This window comes from Cnephaeus nilssonii (genome assembly GCF_951640355.1).
Source record: "Cnephaeus nilssonii genome assembly, chromosome: 21".
In the NCBI taxonomy this organism is placed as follows: Eukaryota; Metazoa; Chordata; class Mammalia; order Chiroptera; family Vespertilionidae; genus Cnephaeus; species Cnephaeus nilssonii.
Window position 1 is genome coordinate 9474631 of NC_137092.1, and position 15213 is coordinate 9489843.

The 15213-nt window shown below is 46.5% G+C and overlaps 1 protein-coding gene across 2 annotated transcripts in view; it reads left to right on the plus strand.

The window, feature by feature from the left end:
* Positions 1 to 2875: 2875 nt before the first annotated feature.
* The window catches only part of SLC22A15 (solute carrier family 22 member 15), a 41341-nt gene continuing 29003 nt past the window's right edge, over positions 2876 to 15213 (plus strand). For both annotated transcript variants that reach the window (XM_079760728.1, XM_079760729.1), the window contains exons 1-3: positions 2876 to 3015; positions 3250 to 4262; positions 13404 to 13616. In XM_079760728.1, the coding sequence (XP_079616854.1) occupies positions 4176 to 4262; positions 13404 to 13616 (300 nt within the window). In that variant the 5' untranslated portion in view covers positions 2876 to 3015; positions 3250 to 4175. The remainder of the gene's footprint in view (positions 3016 to 3249; positions 4263 to 13403; positions 13617 to 15213) is intronic.

The following is a 15213-nucleotide window of genomic DNA, read 5'->3' on the forward strand; positions in this document are numbered from 1 at the left end:
CGAACCTGGGACCTTTCAGTCCGCAGGCCGAAGCTCTATCCACTGAGCCAAACCGGTTTCGGCTAGGTGTGCAGGTTTTATGATAAAACTATAATGATTGAGTATGACTGCTTCAAAGCTTTATGTAATTCACCAAGTTAAGCTAACCTTTTTTCCTCTCATAGCCCCAAAACTGTGTATTGGATAAGATACCCTATTCTAAACATTGTGTTATAATTTTTTACTATTTAAAAAATCCCAGATGTTCATTACTCTTGAGTTATAAAAGAGACAGGTACTGGAAAATTATGGTAGCAAAGACTTAAGAAAGAGAAAAAATGAGAAAAGAATGGTTAGATAGGGAAAATATGCTCTCAAAATGGAGCTCTTTGCTGAGAGCCACAGATGCAATACCTTGAGCCCCAAGAGAGCGTTGGTTAGTCCAGCTCTTCCTTCAGCGCATGCTCAGGAGCTCTGGCCATGACAGTAAATTGGGGCACGGAAATCCAGCTGGGCCTGGGTGGGCTAAGAGGGAAGGGCAGGATCTTAAAGGGGTAGTGACCATTTAAAAAAGCAACCCTTCGCCCTGCCCGTTTGTCTCAGTGGATAGAGGATCAGCCTGCAGACTGAAGGGTCCCGGGTTCTATTCCAGTCAAGGGCACATACCTGGGTTGTGGGCGTGCAGGAGGCAGCCGATAGGTAATTCTCCCTCATCACTGATGTTTCTATCTCTCTCTCTCCTTCTCCCTTCCTCTCTGAAATCAATAAAAATATATTTAAAAAATAAAAATAAAAAAGCAACACCTCAAACATTTTTTAAAAAAATAAAAGGAACACCTCTCAGTCCCATTATTCCAGTCATAGGCCCCCCAACCTATCACCACCAACTTATTCCACTTTCTGTGTTCCCTGTCTCAGTTAATAGTACTTCCATTTTCCCAGGCATTGAAGCCAGAAACCTGGGAGTCGTTCTTCATTACTCTTTTGCCCTTGCAAAATGCAATCACTATCAATTTTTACCTTAAATTTGACTTTATTTCTCCATCTCCAGTATCACTGTTCTGGTTTAAGCCCTCACGCCCTCACTGGGTCTGAGGCCTGCCTGGGCCATTACAACAGTGTTGCAACTGGTGCTGTACGTATTTCCCACTGCGGTCAAATCATCTTTAAAAATCACACTCCTCCAGCTTATGACACGTCAGCGGTTCCCATCACCTGTAGGAAAAAGTTCAAACTCCTTAGCACTGCATACCTAGCCTCTAGCAACCATCAGACCTCATCCTGACATGCTCCGGGTTACACTTTCTGTTCTCACAATAACCAACTCCTTTATACTTGGGCCCACTAAAAATATATACACTTTTAGGGAGTAAGATGAAATAATCCAGTTTTTACCTAATACTTAATTTATTAATTTATCTGTAGATCATATATTAATTTACAATTTTTTCACTCCTACATATCACGATGTCAAAGAAAAAGTTTCAAAAGTTAAAAATCTGACTCTTACCAATATAGAATGAACCCACGTCAGAGATTTTATTTTAATTAATGAAAGAATTAGTAGGATGGTAAAGCTGCATTTGAGGAAGTGGTTATTTCAAGGAAAAACAAAAAACAAAAACCCAGAATGTTAAAATAAGATTGCTAGATCAGATACAAAACGAGTTAATGTTTTATAGGGTAATGAAACAATAGATAATCTTTTCTATTGAGCATAATCATTTATATCTCTATGAAACAAAAATCTACAAATTTACACACAACCGCACAGTACCTGGACTCTAACTCATAGTAAATAGCAAAGTCAAACACAGGGAAATTCCCCTACAGAATTAAATAATCCCGGGTGGGCCTGTTAAACAATGCTTCCTTACTGCATTGAAGGACATACAGGCCTCTTCCAAGTGCCTGATAATTTTTCTTAACAATAGACGTTTTTATTAAAACACTTCACACAAATCGCTTCCGTCAGTGTTTTCACACTACAACAATCACTTCTTGAGCCACCTGTCAAAGTTGTCCAGAACATAGCATTTTCATGTCCCCCTAAGTTTTCTCAGATAAAGCACTCATGGAGTCGTACGTAAGTTCTTAAGAGTGTGAAAAGAGAGTAGATATGTGAAATTACTATAAACATTGTGAAACAGTGTATAGTTTATGTGGATGTTAAAAATGTAAGAGTAATGCTCTGGCTGGGTGGCTCAGTTGGTTGGAGTGTGGTCCCGTACACCAAGACTTCAGGTTCAATTCCCAGTCAGGGCACATACCTAGGTTGTGGGTTTGATCCGTTGTCAGGGCTAGTGCTGGAGGCAACTGATCAATGTTTCTCTTTCTCTCCCTCTCCCTTCTCTCTAAAGGAAAAACAAACAAAAAAAAAACACCAAAAAAACCTAAAGACAATGAAAGTACTACATGATAAAACAGAGACACAGCAAAGTAGTACCCAGAAAGAAATGCATATAGCCTTAAGTATAATTATTCTTTTTTAAAAAAAATAGATTTTATTGACTTTTACAGAGAAGAAGGGAGAGGGATAGAGAGTTAGAAACATTGATGAGAGAGAAACATCGATTAGCTGCCTCCTGTACACGCCCTACTGGGGATGTGCCCGCAACCAAGGTACATGCCCTTGACTGGAATCGAACCTGGACCCTTGAGTCCTCAGGCCGACGCTCTATCCACTGAGCCAAACAAGTTAGGGCAGTATAATTATTTTAAAAAAAAAGAAAATTGAAAGGAAGAAAGTCATATAACTAGTTAGAAAATGACAGTAACAAAAGAAGGGGAAAAATTGATAGAATCCATAAAATAGAAAAAAATATATATATATATATGAAAATCACAAAACTGGTTCTTTAAAAAATAATACCTGGTGAGACTGATAAGAACGGAACAATAAAAATGAACAATATTAAGATTGGAAAAATGGGTCATAAATACAACTAGAGCATGATTTTTAAAAACCCTAAGAGAAAAAGATGAACAAACATTTTGAGGGGAAAAAATAATTAAAAGTAAGTCAAGCCGAAACCGGTTTGGCTCAGTGGATAGAGTGTGGGTCTGCGGACTGGGGGGTCCCAGGTTCGATTCTGGTCAGGGGCATGTGCATTGGTTGCGGGCACATCCCCGGTGGGGTGTGTGCGGGAGACAGCTGGTCGATGTTTCTCTCTCATCGATGTTTCTGGCTCTCTATCCCTCTCCCTTCCTCTCTGTAAAAAATCAATAAAATATATATATTTTTAAAAAAAGTAAGTCAAGAACACAAAGCCACAAAGTTATGCAATATCTACCTACCTACCTATCTCTGTCATAAAGAGGCTCACCCTGAAAAAAAAAAAAGAGTCCAGATGGTTTCAAGGAGAGTTTTACCAACACTTCCAACTCATTTTACTAAGTTACCATAATTCGACAGCCGAATCCAGACAAGGTCAGTAGGTAGAAAGGATGTAAAATCGAGGCTAGAACATTAGCGGGTCGCATCTTCGGCCAGTACTGTATTGGGGGTCATGGCCTGGAGGCTGCAATGCTATGCAGCTGTTCAAACCAGCCGGAGGAGGTGGGGGAATGAGGAGGCCAGGCAGGCGGCCGCTGGCCACTGGCCGTGGGGCCTGCCACACCTTCCCTTTCCCACCCGCACACCCTGGCAGCCGGAGCCTGTCCCGCACATTCACCCTCCCTCTCCGTGCTTCCTCTTCGCCTCGTGCATGTCTGCGTAAGCGAATCTATCAGTTGGGCAAGGCTGGAAGGATTGGACAGAAATGCTGAACAGCACTCTTCTGCGAAGGATCTAGAACGCCCCCTCCCCCTTCTCACATTAAACTGCTTTATACAAAAGGACAAATAATGCTGAGCCGCCACCAGGTCGCCCAGCCTTTCTCGCGCCTCCGCGCCCCGAAGCGGGGCCTGGGGTAGCCCCGGCTGCGGTTCCCGGTTTCTCCATCAGAAAGGATGCCGCTCGGGGAGCCACTTCCTCTTCCTCCCCGAGCGGCAGCACCAGTTGCTGCTGTTTCTGTCTCAGATACAGCTCCGTAACAGGAAGCGCCCGGCCGGCCGGGTACCGGGCTTCCAGCGACCGCACGTCCCGCGCCCCCTCCCGGGGTTCCGCGCCGCCGCCCGCCCCGCGCGCTCCCCAGCGGCGCCCGCGAGTCCCAGCCGGTGCGGTGCGGGTGCTGGGAGGGAGGGCACGGCCCGCCATGGAGGTGGAGGAGGCCTTCCAGGTGGTGGGGGAGATGGGCATCTACCAGATGTACTTGTGCTTCCTGCTGGCCGTGCTGCTGCAGGTGAGTCCCCGCCGCCCCGACTGTGCCCTTGTCCCCCGCCTCCGGCGGCCCCCTCTCCCCGGCCCCCCAACGCCGGGCCGGACGCAGAGGCTCTGCGGACCCCCGTCCCCAGGCGTGGGGAGCCTCCCGGCGTCACCCCGCGCCGGGGCGGGGCTGGGTCCCCCTGCAGGCCAAGGTTGCCGCTGGCCTGACGCCCCAGACCCTGCAACTTTGGCGGTTCCCCAGGCCCATCCAGCCCTCACCTCCAGTGTGTATGTGGCGAGCGAGGTGGGGGTGGGGGTGGGGGCGGGTAGTTGGGAGGTAGGGGTGGGGCTACTACAGCAGACCAGCCTGTTGTTACTAAGGGATGCAAATTCTGTTGTTGCCTGTGACCCACTGTGAATGCGAAAGCGAATTGTTGCTCTAACCTGTGGGCTGTCACCTTGGAGTGGAGACAGCTGAGCGCCCTGCCCTGGCCAACGGGTCAGGACAGGTCCTCCTGCTCTGGGCACCTGCCTGCTGCCTTGAACTGGATTCGAGGGGCTTCCTGTTCCTGAGGTTGTCAATGCATAGGTTTATTTTTCTTTAGTTCTTCTGGGTCCTTCTACCCGGAGGCCAGTGTCGGTTGAGACTATAGTGTCATCTCAGTGTGTGATTATAAAATGGAACCACTTCTTCACTGTACAGAATTCCCAGAGAACACCTGCACACCCCAACCTAAAAGCCTAGGTTCCCCATGCTCAAGGTCACTGCAAGTACACTTTTGCAGGCAAGAGTTACTCCTTTGCCTGCTTAAAGGGTCCGTTTGACATCCGTTACCTCTCCCAATATTCTTAAAGACATTTTATTCACAACTACTTTTACTAGTATTTAATATGAGTCAACCATTTTACTTCTTCATTCAACACATATTTGAGTGCCTACTGTGTGCTCAGCAGGGCCTACAATGGTGGACAAATCAAAGCCCCTGTCCTATGAAGCTTGTATTCTAGTGGGGTGGGGTGAGGCAGGCAGACAGGTAAATAGTTACAGTTAATATGTAATGCTAGAGATTCTGAGGGAAGTACAGTTCATCGGTTGCTTAAACCTTGCATAAGGCAACTGCTCAATCGGAAGATGGGGTGGGGAGAGGTAAGGGTGGACTTATTGATTCTGTTTTCCATTAAAATGTTTGAAAGTTCAGTTGATTTCATCACCAGCTAGAACTGTTCAAATGGACTGGTAGATGACGTCAGTTCTTTCTCTAGCAAAGCGAGTTCTCAGTTGATAAATATGCAGTATTTTATTACGTTTGTTTTAGCTTTATGTGTACTTTTCCTACAAGGAACAAGTACTTGTGCTGAATTACAAAGTGTGTTTAAAACAGAGAGAATAGAAGTATAATGATGATGCCTGATTTCATTTGTAATACTTTCTCCTTGAGAAAATTCTTTTCCCGTTCTAACCAAGAATTCCAGGAACATGATCCCTCACTGAGAAATCCCGCCTCCCCGCTTCCCCATCCCTGCACTCCGCCTTTGGTGCCATTAGCTTCTTACCTGCCGAGCCAGGTACCCAGCAACCTGGAGTAAGTTTGTATTGAGTGGAGCGTGGCACTAAAAAGGCCACTGCTCAGGGTTCGGGACCCGTTAAGTTACCCTCACTTTTCCTTATGGTTGACTCAGTTGGTTAGAGTTTGGTGCCAAAGAGGTCTAAGCACATGACCATGACTGTTCATTGATCTGTAGGCCTGCCATGTGGTCAGTATTTGCCATAGAAAAACTAGGTCTTGAGTGTTGGGAGTGAAGTGACTGAGTGTTTATTTTGTAGGTGTGGGCTGGGGAGGTGCCTGTAGCTGTGCCAGTGTCAACAGAGGAGGGGCCCCAATACAAGCAAAAGGGAATTCATTCTTCTCAGCTGTCACACGTGTATGAGGGCCCAACCCCCCTTTAAGATAGTGAGCCAGGTGGTCCTAGGATCGCCCCAAGTTTTCCTGGATGTGGGTGTGGAGGTCCGCAAAGCCTCTCTGTCGTGTCTGTTGTTGGAGAGGTTTGGGCTGCGGAGGGCCAGTGCCGGGGCGCCATGCACAGTTGAAGCACGGTGCTGTCACCATTCTGGAGGGGGTGCTTCCTCCAGCAGAGGGAGGTCAGGAGCCCTTTTCAGTTACAAGGAAGGAGGCTGAAGTCTGCTTTTAAGACAAAGCACTGTCTACCATTGCCCAGGGAAGGTACAGAGCAACCGCTGTCAGTACTGCGGGGTGGGGCGGGGAGGGCTGCCCGAGAGCCCTGCACGTGGTGGATGGGACCACGGCAGAGCTCTGCACCCGAGATTGGGTGATGACCAGCCCCAGCTGAGCAACACAAAACCGGGGGACAGACACAGACTGCACAGATCTGTGGTGTGTTCTGCCTTCCGGGACTGTTATTGTTTCTTAAATGGTTTGAACTCCCTTTACCTCAGACACAGCCAAGTTCAAATAGGAGGACAAAACCACATTACAAAGTAAGGCCTTTAGGTGAACTGTTTTCTTGGATTTCTGATGTGGTCATATGGCTCCTCAAGAAGTGACCTCAGTGCTCAGTTACCTGTCTTTGCTGGGAGACTGTCCCGCCACTCCTGCAAGCACGATCTGTGGCGTCTGCATAGTGGTTGACTTCCAGACACATGAAGACTATATGTAGGTTTTATGGATTTCCCTTGTGTGTGATGAGATGCAAATGCCCTGTGATAGTGGTATGTGGTTTTAAAGTCTTAAAAACATTTTTTTTTAGAGAGAGAGAGAGAGAGAAACATCGATGTGAGAGAGAAACATCGATGTGAGAGAGAAACATCGATTGGCTGCCTCCTGCACACCCCCTACTGGGGATGGAGCCCACAGCCCAGGCATGACGGGTGAGGGTGTGGCTCAGTTGGATGAGTAAGTTTCATCCCATGCACCAAAATGTTGCCAGTTCAATTGTCTTAAGAACAAGTAGTAGGATTTGCCATTTTTCAGTTAGGAAAATTCTTACCCCCCAAATATACATGCCCTCCCTGGGGTTATTTGTGGTATTTAAATGTGAATAATTCTGTTTATTACTGTTCTGTTTTCTGATGGTGATTCAGAGTTGATGTCATCATCGTTGTTTGTGTGCGTGTTTGCCAGGCTGTCTGGAGGAGGAAGGCTGGAGTACAATTCTTTGTTTTTTTGATCTCTAGGTGGAAGTGAAAGTGGATGCTATTTCTTTGTTTTAAGCCAGAGACTCCAGCGCCTCCCTTTCCCTCATGATCACGAATCATAGGTTGTAGTATAATTTGCACAGGATTTAAAACATCCCTTAACCAACAGGAACATGTAGCCTGTAACAAGCATTCGTTTCACCAGCAAAATTGTGATGCAGCCGCGAACCTCAGCTTGAGGCACGGTACTCGTGTTCCCGAATGCATTATTCTTATGTCAGCTGTTAATAACCCCAACACTCACAGTGCATCCACACCCTCCACGCAGGAAGTACCTTCTCATGGTGTTTTAGAAAGTGGAAGGACGGAACAGGCATTTTGCAGAAGATAAAACTGTAACAGTCATGTAAAGATGTTTACCTTCAGTGGTCATATGGGGCAGGCATATTAAAATGACTATGAAATACCATTTCACACTTATTAGATTAGCAAACATTAAATAGTCTCACAGTACAAGTGTGATGCAAACGAGCAGTAGAAACTACTGCCATTTAGAGAACGATTTGGTCCTGTCTAATAAAATCAAAACCCAGTGTGGGACTCCTAGGTACACGCCCTGTACTGTCTCTTGAACATGTGCATGAGGACACAGGTGGAGGATGTTGACTGCAGCACGGTTTGTAGTAATAAAAATTAGAAGCCCCCTGAATGGATCTCAAAAAGGGACTGGATAATTAAAGTGTGGTATAAATTTGTTAGAACCTAACAATGAAAATGAATGGACCAGATCTGTATACAGCTACATGGATGCGTCTCTAAAACACAAAGTTAAATGGAAAAAAAAAAAAAAACCACAGCAAAATGTATAAATGTGACACATACTCATAGATTTTTAAAACATGTGGAACAATACTGTATTTGGTGTGTGAATGTGCATGAACAACATGGAAATATGAGCACAAGAAGGAGCCACGCCCAGTTCATGCGATTGGCTGCCTCTTGGGAAGAAGGGGAGGGAGAGGTCCCCGGGAGGGGAGGGAGGAGAGGGGAGTTGTTCCAGGAGATTTCCTCTTTATCCGTAATATTATGTTTTAAAAACCTGAAGCAAGTGTGATACAACGTTAATGGTGGCGCTGGTCTCATGATTCGTATTTTTTTCATTTTGTTTTTGTGTTACTTTTAAAAAATTAACAGATGGTAAAGCGAAGGCCTTGCATCCCTAGGAGAGAATGCTGCAGCTCTCTGTATGAGAAGGCGTCCCTCCTTTATTGATACCCCTTTAGCCAGTGATGGCAGTGAATTTTGGTCGTTTAACACTTCGGAAGGTGAGGCAGAGTGAGTTTCGCTTGGGCGCTTTATTAAACTTTGTAGAGAATGCTGTCACGACTAATATCGCCCACCTGCTTGCATTGGTCACCATGTCCCACTCTCCCCAGAAATTCACAGGCAGACTGCCTTTTGCCGAGGTGGCACTGAGGTGGATAGCTGATGGTTCCAACCTGGTAACCATGGGCAGGTGATGAAGTTCGTGCCATACACATAAGCGAAGGCCTTTATGTATTGCAGTCTTGGAGACCAGCTCTCATGCCCCAGGGGGTTCTCACCACCACCAGGGGCTCAGCCATGAGGAGAAGCTTCAGTAAGTTTCGCTACAATGACTGCAACATGTGACCATCTACCAGGGCTCTCTGCTAGTCTGAGCAAGTTTTATGCGGCCGCTACCCTCTAATTTAGTTCCGTCTGCCCTTAGGCAGCGGCTCGGAGCTTGGACTATCATCTGGGGATGGTTTGCTGGGCGTGCCTTCCGTTAGTTGAGGTGAGTGGGGCACCATACCTCAAAGACACCTTGCTGCCCTTGCTCTTAGGATGGCCTCAGGAAGCTATTGTTGTCTGTAGACAGACACTGCCCCCTGGCGTAAAGCGGGTGAAGCTGCAAATCTATGAGACACTCGGATTTCCGTGGGAGGCGGGGGTGGATGGAGGTACAGGAGGCCTCTGGAGGTTTAGGGAGCATTTCAAGAATTGGATGTGCCTTGGAAAGCAACTAGCCCAACTCCTCTACAGCACCTCCACTAGCATGTCTGGCCAGGGCCACCCACAGCTGCTTGACATGTGCCTGACAGAGAAAGTATTATCTCCCAAGACAGCCCCAGGAAGTCACTAAAAATATGACGACAGGAAGTGTGGATGTGGCAGAAGAAGCACTAGGCTCGCACGCTGTGACAGTCTGCTGCAAGGTGGCCCAGTGAACTTCACAGACGACCCCTCGTCCTCGCCGCGCTCTTGGAAGTGGCTGGATCATAAATGTTTAATTCATTTGTTTGCAATTTTTCTTAAAATTGCCCAGTGCCCAGCAGTGGGCGTTGTGTCAGTGTTGACCTTGAGGTTTTCAGAATACTAGCTTCTTCACCACAGTTAGACGCTGCCTTCCAAGGAAGAGCCATGGATCAAAGACACACACAGCTCTGGAATCTTCTCTCTGACTTCCTTGACCCAACCCTCAAACAGAAGCTAACGTCTGCATTCATGGGGACCATATGCTACTCAACAAATAGTATATGACTATAGGAAAAAGGAAAAATATAGGGGGGACGACAAAAATTACCAGAACACTCCCACCCCACTAAAACATGCTCACCTTTTGATGTATGACCTGCCAGACATTTTTATTACACAAATATATACATTTATATTTTTTTGCAAAAATGTATATTTTAACCTGATTTTGTTCATCTCAACAATATTGTGAACGCCTTGCTGAGCTCATAAATGAGCAAATATGTCTTTTTTCATGGCTGTAGCGTAGTGTTCCAGTGTCTGGCTGTCCTGTCGTTTGCTTATTCAGTCCTCTTTTGTTGCAGATACAGGTTGGTGGTTTCCCCTTTTCACAGTTCTCACACCCACACAGCCCATGCTTTGGGGTCATTCTTTGGCTCCGGCCTTCTCTTCTCCCAGTTGAACGTTTACCACTCTTCTCAAGCCCAAATTTCTCCTTGCTCCATTCCTCTCATTCTCCCCTGATGTTCTTTGGTCCAACTTTATGAGTGAAATAGAGGCTACCAGGTGTAAACTTCCTAAACATCTGTTTACTTCAAAATTCGTTTTTTATCCTCACCTGTCCTTATGTTTTTACACCCTTAAATAATGATCTGAAATCATATTCCCTCAGTAAATAATGCAGGCATTGCACGTTTGGGAATGAAGAAAGGAGACATCCGCATAGTCTAGAGTGGTTCATTGACTCAGAAAGAGGGCTGGCTGAGCTTGAGCTGAACTTTGAGGCTTGGGTTTAGGGAGAAATGGGAAGGTCATTTCAGGTGGAAAAACACACGGTTGGGAAAAGTGTGGAAGAGGGAATAACCTGTACCCTTGCTACACATGGTGTGGCCCAAACCTGCAGCTTGGACTCGGCAGAGCTTGTTAGAAATGCAGACGCTCAGCTCCCTCCCCGGCCTCGGGGTCAAACTGCACCTGGGAGGTGCTGATACGCGCTATTTGTGTGGCGCTGCTCCGTGTACCACTGGCTGAAGAAACGTCGCATCCCGCTTGACCCTCAGAATAGGTTAGCTAGGTATGAATGAGTTAGATAAAGGGGTACTACTGTGTGTCCATTCTTTCTAGAAGAATCCATGAAGTTTATTGAGGTTTCGATTTGCTGAAAGTTTATTGGAGCTGAGCTCCAGACTCAGGTTTACATTTCCCACCCACCGCGCAGTGGGAATTGAATAGGCCAGCAGAAAGCCTGAGCGCAGGTGAGGCAGCAATGGGGCCATGTGGTGGGGTCTGGAATGCTAGGCCACTTGTTATTTATCCATGAATACGTTTTGACCAGAAGAGTTTTATGAGTGTCTCCGGGAGACTTGTCTGGTGGAGGGATGAGAGTCGGGAGGACATAAGACTTAAGAGACACTATTCAGGACACAATGACTAAATTCTTTTATTAAACTATGTTTTTATTGATTTGAGAGAGAGGGAGAGTGAAACATCGATATGAGAGGGAAACATCAGTTGGTTGCCTCCCATGTGCACCTCGAAAGGGACTGTACCTGCAGCCTGGGGATATGCCCTGACCGGGAATCGATGGCACTCCACCAACTGAGCCACACCGGCCAGAGCTAAATGTTTTTAAATTCAAAAACTGCGTAGTATTAGTAAGTCACCCCCAAAATATTTATGGAATACTCACTTTGTGCTGGTAAGGGGCATGTGGTCTTGCCTTAGTGATATGGTCCCACTCATATAACGCTTTTGGTTGAGTCACTTAGCTAACTGAGGACCACGTGCCCGGAAGACTAACAGTAATGACAAGAAAAAAATCGCCTTTGATTTTTTTCTGTTTCTTTTATTCTCTGCAAAAAGCTCTGGCCCCACAGTTAGGTGGCTCCCAGGCGCATCCTGGTTTTGCTATTAGTGTTTCAATAACCTTGAATGATTCACTAATTGCTGTGTAGCTCATTGTTCCTACTGCAACATAAACATCCTACCTACCATGACTTCATTGACGAGATATTGTAATGAGATCATTATGGGAGACATTTTTGGTTTCCTGAGTATTAGGAAAGCTTGTAATGCCATTAAGTATAAAATTACTTGGAAAACCTTCACTTTTTGAAACTTTTAAAATTTCAGTCCCCTAGTGCGTCTTAGTCACTCTTCTCGGAATAATTACACGGAGAGGGAAGAAGCCCAGCCATCTGTGGCTCCTGCTCGCCTTCCCTGGAGGTAGCGCTTGAGAAGAGAATGATTTATTTGAGGTGGTGTTAGTCCCACTCCGAAGGAGAATGGATGGTGGTTTCTCACTGTGCCTCGAAGGCCCATCTGCTGATGGGTGCGATTCATTAGACAGGAATATGTGGGCACGTGTGTGCCTGGTAGTCGTAGAGTAACAGCAGAGAAGAGTGAGGGAAGATTGTACTGGCGGGGGGTGGGGGTTGGGGGGTGGGGGTGAGTTCTGTGACACTGTCACAGTGGGGGGAGGGGAGAGCCACCCCTGCGTTCCGTGTGTAGGTGGAGCATCCCCGTGACTAGATGAGTGCTACCCGTTTGACTTCAGGTGACCGCATGACCCATGTAGGTGCTCTGGGGCAGAGGGCCTAACAGTGATCTCTTTGCGGTTTATGCATCACCTGTTCCTCACGGGGCCCCTTCCATGGCGTTTGTCACAGTGTCCGAGCTGCCTGCCGCCTGACTGACTCCCGTACCTGTAGCAAAACCAAGCATGGCCCGGTGTGCCCGACAAGACAGGCTGGTGCCGTTTTTGGAGGCTGCACCGCACAGCAGAGCTGTGTGTCTCTGATCCTCCTGGTGGCATGAAGCCATGGCCCTGTGTGCTCAGTTGGGGTGCGTGTGTGCACACACATGTGCATGGAGCGGGCAGCGGAAACCTTGTGAAGGGTGGTGGAGGGTAGACAACTACGTGCAGATTAAACAATGGTTAAGTCCAGTCAAAGGTGATAAGGGGGTATCCCTGGAATTTTGAATTTCTTTAAATTGTATTACTAGTTTTTATACTATATTTTAAAATATAACCTAGTCAGGTACATATTATGCTTACCTGCTTTAACAAAGCACTCTTGCTTGTGTGTGTACACTGTTTGTGGAGACCTGGAACTATGCCACAAAAAGTCTTCATGTTTAGATCGTGAATTAAAGGCCAAGACACTCCTGGCCGCTGGTGACTGCTGTCTGGACGGAGGCTACAGTGTGGAGGAGGAGAGCAGGCATGCTAGTCTTCAGATCAGCAGGCGATGTTTCCCCTGCTCCCCTCTGTGAGCCACGGGGTGCCGCGTCCTCAGCATGTAGGCGGAAACCACTGGGAAAGCGGCAGGTGCTTGACCAGTGTGGTTGCTGATGGCTTCGTCAGTAGTCCATCACGAAGCTCCCTCTTAACGCTTTTCTCTTTGTTTCTCCTATGTCTCGCTTCTGTGGCTCATAAACACACAAAAGCAAGGAACAGATGTCTCAAACTCTGAGCCGATGGGTTGCGTTCCCTGCATAGCTGGTCTTGTGTGTTTGCTCCCCCAGCTCTACGTGGCCACGGAGGCCATCCTCATCGCGCTCGTGGGGGCCACGCCCTCCTACCGCTGGGACCTGGCCGAGCTCCTGCCGAACCAGAGCCATGGCAGCCAGTGGGCTGGCGAGGACCGGGCGCTGGGGGACTGGCTCCTGAGGGCCAACGGCAGCGAGCTGCGCAAGCACGTGCACTTCAGCGGCAGCTTCACCTCCATCGCCTCCGAGGTAAGCCCGGGAGCGGGGCGCCGAGGCACAGAAACCAGCCCTGGTGATCACCAAGCGAAGGTGTCGCCTTGTCCACACGGAACCACTCTTTTGTCTTGATTTAAATTTCCGCCACATCTTCAGATAACTTGCTAGTACATTTGAGAGTTAAAGGAGGCTATTCTATGAAAGCAGATTCTTTTTCCTTCCTTCTTCAAACGGGAGAAGCTTAGTTAAGATACAAACTCCAGAAGAGCTGCACTTAGATGATAGTGTCCTTTGGAAAGGTGAAGTAAGACTTCCATGTTTCTTTATTAATGACACAAAAATTAACAAGGTATCGAGAAAGGGAATGAATGAACCCATCGGTTCATGTTGAAGTCCAGTCCCGTGTGCAGGCCATGCGGGGCACCTTGACCGTACAGCCTCAAGTACAAACGGAGCACCTCGTGTGGGCAGGAAGCCTTACGCTCAGGTGGGGCTTTGCTGGCCAAGGAGGTCCTTACAAGGACAGTCCCTCTGAGCCAGCCGGAGGGAAGTAAGCTGAGGCTGACGGCTGGGTGGAGAGAAACGCTGGGACGAGAGGGGCAGGGCCCCTGCTCAGCTGGAAAGCATCCGTACTGGTTGTTAAAATGCTAAAATACCGTGTCCTGTGCCTGCTCCCCTCAGCTCTCCATTTGCTCACTGCAATAGAAGTCCCCCTCACCCGTCCCATTCAAAAAAAAATTTTTTTTAGTTTTTATCATGATTGTGTATTGAATTTTGTCCTGTACATCAATTTACCATTTTCTACGTTAATTGTGATGATCATGTGATTTTTCTTCCTTAGCTTCTAATATGGTGGATGACAGTAATTGATTTTCAAATATAGAACCGGCCTTGAATCCCTGGATAACATATAATTATTTTTATATATTGCTGAATTCTATTTGCTAATATTTTGCTAAGGATTTTGGTTTCTATATTCATGATGGATATTGGTCTGTAGTTTTCTTTTCTTGTACTCTCTTTGTCTGGTTTTTGTATCAGGGTAATACTAGCTTCATAAAATGCGTTAAGAAGGGTTTCTATTTTCTGGAAGAGACTGTGTAGAATTGGTGTCAGTTTTTTAAACAGTTGGTAGAATTCTTCATTGAAATCATTTTGACCTGTAGATTTCTTCTTGTGGAGTTTTAAAATTATGAATTCAATTTTCTTAATAATTTTAGGGCTCCGTATTTAAATGCTTTGTTTTGTATTGTGAGTTGTGACAGTTAGGCTTGTCAAGGAATTGGTCCCTTTCATCTAAAGTGTCAGGTTTACGTGTGTAGAGTTGTTCATACACACACGCATATGCACACAAAGGAATATTGCTTAGCCATAAAAATAATGAAATCTTGCCATTTGTGGACCTAAAGAGTATTATGCTAAGTGAAATAAGTCAGACAAAGACAGAGACCGTATGATTTCACTTACATTTGGAATGTAAAGCACAAAACAAATGAACAAACAAAACAGAAACAGACCCATAGATACAGAGAACAGACTGATGGTTACCAGAGAGGAGGGGCTGGGAGGACGGGTCAGAAGGGGAAGGGACATAAGAGGGACCAGCGTCCAGTTATGAAGTACATAAGTC